General features: G+C 35.9%; 1 protein-coding gene across 1 annotated transcript in view; it reads right to left on the bottom strand.

The window, feature by feature from the left end:
* LOC102387214 (LIM domain only protein 7-like) overlaps positions 1 to 3,734 on the bottom strand; it is a gene marked incomplete at its 5' end in the record, with an annotated part of 36,338 nt that extends 32,604 nt beyond the window's left edge. Inside the window, one exon of the mRNA XM_025191513.1 lies at positions 3,620 to 3,734. Coding sequence (XP_025047298.1) covers positions 3,620 to 3,734 — 115 coding nt within the window. The remainder of the gene's footprint in view (positions 1 to 3,619) is intronic.
* Positions 3,735 to 5,577: the final 1,843 nt, after the last annotated feature.

Below are 5,577 nucleotides of genomic sequence, written 5' to 3' on the forward strand. Positions count from 1 at the left end.
CCATTGCAGGGTGGGTAGGCTAGCCTTGGCCCAAGCTGTCTACTTCAGCTGAGCAGGGAAGCATGCTTTAACAACGCCCAGCTTCTGACCTGCACCACTGTAGGCACGCGTCTGTATTTCTGGAATCAAAAGTGAATGTCTGTTCACTTGCTTATTGGTTCAATCTCCGCAGCTTAGACTAACCCATGAAGATCGAATCAGTTCAGCCTCAGGTTTTTTAACCACCTGTACTTAGCATTGGTGGGGGAGGGAAGGAGGAGCAGGAGGGTTGGTGGAGAAGAGTATCTCAAAAGCAGCTTCCCCCTTCATGTATCTCCCTTTGGTGCAGAACAAGGAGAGGAGGTAGACAGGACATGATCAAAAGCCAGACTACCTTAGAGTAGAGATCACACTACGTAGCAGATGCAGAACCTAAGGAAGTAGGGCACCAGTCCTGGGCACTGACTCCCAAGGGGTGACAGAGTGAGCAGCAGAATGATTAAAAGAACAGAAATTTCCCGGCATCTTAAAATGTTGGGGTACAGGAATGAGAAAAATGGAACATTTTCTCTTTTCTTCCTGAATTAAATGCTGGTTAAGAAATTTAATATTCCATTAATTTGACTGTTCTTTAGAATGTGTGGACTGAAAGCGCCTCGGGTAGATCCTCACCAAAACAACCAAAAACAAAAAAAACACACCACCACCGTAAATCCAAGCTTTTGCTGCATGTTATATATACACAACATTATGGAATAAAGACTAGGCAGAAGAAGGTATAGGAATGAAAAAAGGATAGAAGAATCCATATCTTTCTAGATACTGCTTATGCAATATAGGATTAATGAAGATTACTTTTAAAATCCAGTATCTTTGGGTTGTAAAATAACTGTGCAGTATCATGTCCAATAAAATTTTGTGCTATCCAGGAAGCATGCTGTATTTTATTTTTTCACAACTGAAACAATGTCATGTGTAATACATTTTTAAACATAATGTGTATAACTGGAAATATCTCAGACTCAGCTGAAGGTGTAAATACATATATTACCATATTTCTAATACTTCTTAACAAATAATTTTGGTCATGCACTGAAATGTCACCTTAGAAGATTCTTCCCCCATAAGCTTAGAAAGCTGACTAAACTAAGTCAAAGCTAATGTTCAAAGTGAGAGGTGTACTGAAGCTCAACAACAAAGTTGACTCTATGAGAGAAGAAGTTCAAATTATCAAGTAAGACTAAGAAAGCATAAACTACAAGAAACAAAACATACAGAATCGTTATACGAACGAATGAATGGCAACTGCTATAGTCTCTAGATTACATCTATACATATAAACCTAAATAAGCACTTGAATGAACTGAAAATTTTCCTGCTACTGCATCGGATTTAATTTTAGATCATAATTAAAGCAAGTGAGTTATGGTATTTTTCAAAATTTCCACTAGAAGCAAAAAGCATTTTTCTGCTAAAAATGGAAATCTTTACTTTTTCTATTCTTATTTTCCACAGAAGTGTTTCTTTAGTCCATTTGGATATTATTGCAATAGAACAAACTGCAGTGCTCAGTTAGCTTCACATCAAAAAAAAAGTGCAAAGAAAGTGGGTCAAATTTGGTTTGCAAAGAAGACAGCCCTATATGGCTACACCTGGTATATTTCAGTCACGTGTACCCTTAGGTCACTCATGTCATCTCAAATACTGGTTGTAAATGGGCAAGGGAGAAGAGGGACATTTCAGGTGTGGAGGATTACAGTGCAGTGGGGAAACTGGCTAGGTCACTTAATATTTTCTCAGGCTTTCTTTGTTTATTTAGTAGAAGGTGTAGAAATTGTTAGAAAAAATAACTGCAACCCTGGTTTATTTTATGGGTGTTAACTGGACTCTGGTCAAATATGCACTTCAACTTTTAAAAAGCTTTTGAAGGGAACAAATATCAAGTGCATGCTGCTTCAGTACAATGTTTTTTCTCATCGGGGCATTTAAAATAAAAAATATATGAAGCATATAAATCATTGTAAAAACCAAGAATGAAAGGCACTGAAAATATTTTAAGGAAAACAATGTAGTTAAGATAGTTCGCTAAAATTTCAACATTCTCTTAAATTTGAAGCAAGCATTAAGAAATGAGCAGAAAAAAAATGAAAGCATGCTATGGTATTTCAAGTGCTGCCCTTATTTTTGAACTATTATGTAGCTACCTCACAGTGATAGAACAATGCTTAGCTTTGAAGGCAGCATTAAACATACCATGTATGTGAGAGTATTAGGCACAGTTCAGTAAAAAAAAAGTTACTACTGTTACTACCAATTCCTTTGTACTTTGACATGTTATTCATGGTTAGGACAAAGTATAAACTGAGATAGCCACGACCGAACATTCACCCTTCCCTCCACGGCAGGAGCCCAGAATCAGGGTTGACAGGGACCTTTGCGCACTACAATCCTATAAACATTAACCAGCATTACTGTAATGTTACTTTTATTTTGATTTACAATATGCAGCACGGAGAGAGATCTTTGTCCAGAGTAACTGGCATAAAAAGAAAGGCCTAGCGGCAGTGAGAACAATTTTAAATTACTCTTGGATAAAGGGGTTATTCATTGTTTGATTCTCTTTATCTAGTAGGACCTAGCCGATGTAAACACAGTCCTGGTTTTCACTTTAAAGTCAATACATAAGTTGGCAATTAATAATTTTTCTTGCTATGAAAAAGAGTTTAATAAAAGCTAGCTTGCAACAGTTTCTCCTCTCCTCGGTTTTTTAAATTTTTTTATTATGCATTAAGCCATCAGGTGTAAAAATGAAAATAGCAAAACTTGGAGTGAATATTACTGAAAAACAACACATACCATATAAAAGATGCTATTTTATGAACGATTACTCTCTTTAATTAACAATTCATTAAAATATAGTTTGCTCTTTAAAACAAACTACACTAAAAACTCAGAAATATAAAAAGAACATTTAATCCCCAACAGGAATGACAAGAACCTTAATCTTTGATATTAATACATATCTAAAGGAAATGGAGCTTTAGTTACTGTCTACTGTTTATTCCGATTCTGAATGCAACTTGCAGTTGATTTTTACTACCTCTGTTCTGAAAAAAAAATTAAATTTCAGTCGCAGAATTCAGAGGTTGCAGTTACTTTTCAAAAGTAATAGTTTCCAATATTCAATAGAGTGGAGGCAGGCAAACCTGAAACAAAATATATGCCTGGTAACAATAATCTTTCCTGTGTACCTGGGTTTATATACAGTAGGAAGTAACACCTTTAAAAATATAGGAGAAAAGAACAGTCTGTATTTTAAAGACCCGTATCTTTCAGAATATTAAACTGCATCAGACATCACAAAACCTTATTAATAAATACATATGTATACCATTGCTATGGATATACAATTGTTTCAGAACACACTTAATATTAAATAAGTTAAGTGATACTTGTACAAAGGAATTGTAGAATATTTAGCCTTTAACAATAAAATAAGTGTTCCCTTTTTTCTTTTCTACCCCCATCTGAATTCTTAAGAATATTTCCATCAATTCTTACAAGTAAATGCCTTTATTTGAAAGCCTCAGTGCATTAACAATAGGAACAAAGTCTCTAAGAGAATTAAATATGAATTTACCTTTTTCAATTGATTGCACAAAGACCCCAGAAGTATTCCAATTTGCTGTAAACCCAAAGTTGTGGCTCTTACCAGGTTTCTGGTTTATACTGATTCTCATTTCACTGTACTGGTCCTGAAAAATAAAACATGACACTGCAGTATCTGGTATCACAGGCATTTACATGAGGGAAAGTTTATCCACTAAATAAGTGAGGCTACTCACAATGTACACTTTAATTATCTATTAACTAACTTTAAAATGGTTTTCCTTGTAGATCATGCTAACTAGTTTGTTTGTTTGTTTGTTATTTAGGTGAGTAATTTAAAATGTATATTGTTTCCTTTAATTGTGTATAGTTTGTTTATTATTAAATTCATCATAACAGGTTCCTCAGCGCAAAATTCTCTGGTAAGATTCTGTAGGAATTGGAAAGACATTATGATCTCAATTTTAAAAAATGGGCAGTTAGTTTTTATAAACTTCATCCCCCTAGGAGCACAAATTGTAACATCTGAAGAGGAAAAAAACGTAGTAAGTCCTTGCACATATTCTAGTATACTTAGGGTGCTCCCTGCCTCATGAGACCGTCTAGTGGGAATCTCAAAAAGCTGGATAATTGTAACTCATTTAATCTATATTTATGCATGCATTGTTATGCAACTGGATGCATTAAACTTGGACCAGTGTCTCTGCGCAGAGTTCCACAAAGTCAATGGGCTGTTCTTAGACATAGTGGTTTTAGATTTATAAAGCAATTCCTAGAGCTGGCTGGAAGCCAAACAGTCCATTCCATGGGGAACTGATACTTCAAAAATTGTTACAAGTCAGAACAAAAAGCTAAAGTTCCCTGTGAAAGAAAAATATTGAAAAAATTCAATTTGAACTTATCTAAACCTTCTGTTTTGCTAAGGTAAGACTGTTTAGTTTACTATCAGAACATTCTCAACTATTCAGTGATATGATATTTAGTTTAATATAATGAAAAGCCTACTTAACAGTTTTTCCCTGATCCAAACAAAAAACACTAGTGTTTTTGTCATAATGGGAAAATTGAAATGATTCATTTAGCTTTTTCCTGTTGGAAATTGTCAGAGTGGATACATTTCCCCAAAACAATATTCTATTACTAAACCACATGCTGTGGCACTGTGGGCCATTTTTAGCTCAATAGATTACCACTATCTGCATAATTATTGGAATAAATCTCTATTCATATGGTTACAAATATGGTTACCCTTGTTTCTTATTCTCCCCTTTCACTTACCTAACACTTCAACATCTAATCCTACATTGTAATATCAAACCAAATTAAGTAAGCAAAGGTACTCTAAGTTAGTAAAAGGGAATGTGCTAGAGTTTGATGAGCAAAGAGAAGCAGGAAATAGGCACAGACACCAGCTACAATGGCAACATGTGGAAGCATTAAAAAAACCTTAAGTCAACCCTTTGGATCATGATTCGGAAGACAATTACCAATCAGAAGAGATGTTATAATAGCCAGACTACAAGATACAGATAAAAAAAGGCATCTCTCTCTGTTAAGAAAGAAACATTTTTGGCAAAACTCAGAAAGTTACAGTTTATTGAACCAGCGTGCAAGTTACTTAGCTATTACAGTCATTGGCCAATAAATAGGTTCTTACTTTTCCTTAGGTATATAACTGACTGCATTAAGTCAAAATTCCATATTTTTACACATACAAGCCCCAGAAAATAATATGCTCCTTTTTTATGAAAGACAGAATGAAGGAGGGGAAGGGGGGGGGGGGGGGGGGATTTTTTTCCCACCCTCCCCCCATTTCCCAGTGGAAGGGGCAGGGAAGGAGCTTATCCTGCTGCTCATGCCACACAGACAGCGATGAGCAGAGGCGGTGGTCAGGGCTGGCGGACCCTGGCAGCGGTGCCCTAGGGCCAGAGAGGCCAGAAGGAGGAAAAACCCTCCTTCCTGCCCCTTCTGCCTCAGGGGCCATGCCAG

The sequence above is a fragment of the Alligator sinensis genome, unplaced genomic scaffold (genome assembly GCF_000455745.1).
Source record: "Alligator sinensis unplaced genomic scaffold, ASM45574v1 scaffold477_1, whole genome shotgun sequence".
NCBI classification, from domain to species: domain Eukaryota; kingdom Metazoa; phylum Chordata; order Crocodylia; family Alligatoridae; genus Alligator; species Alligator sinensis.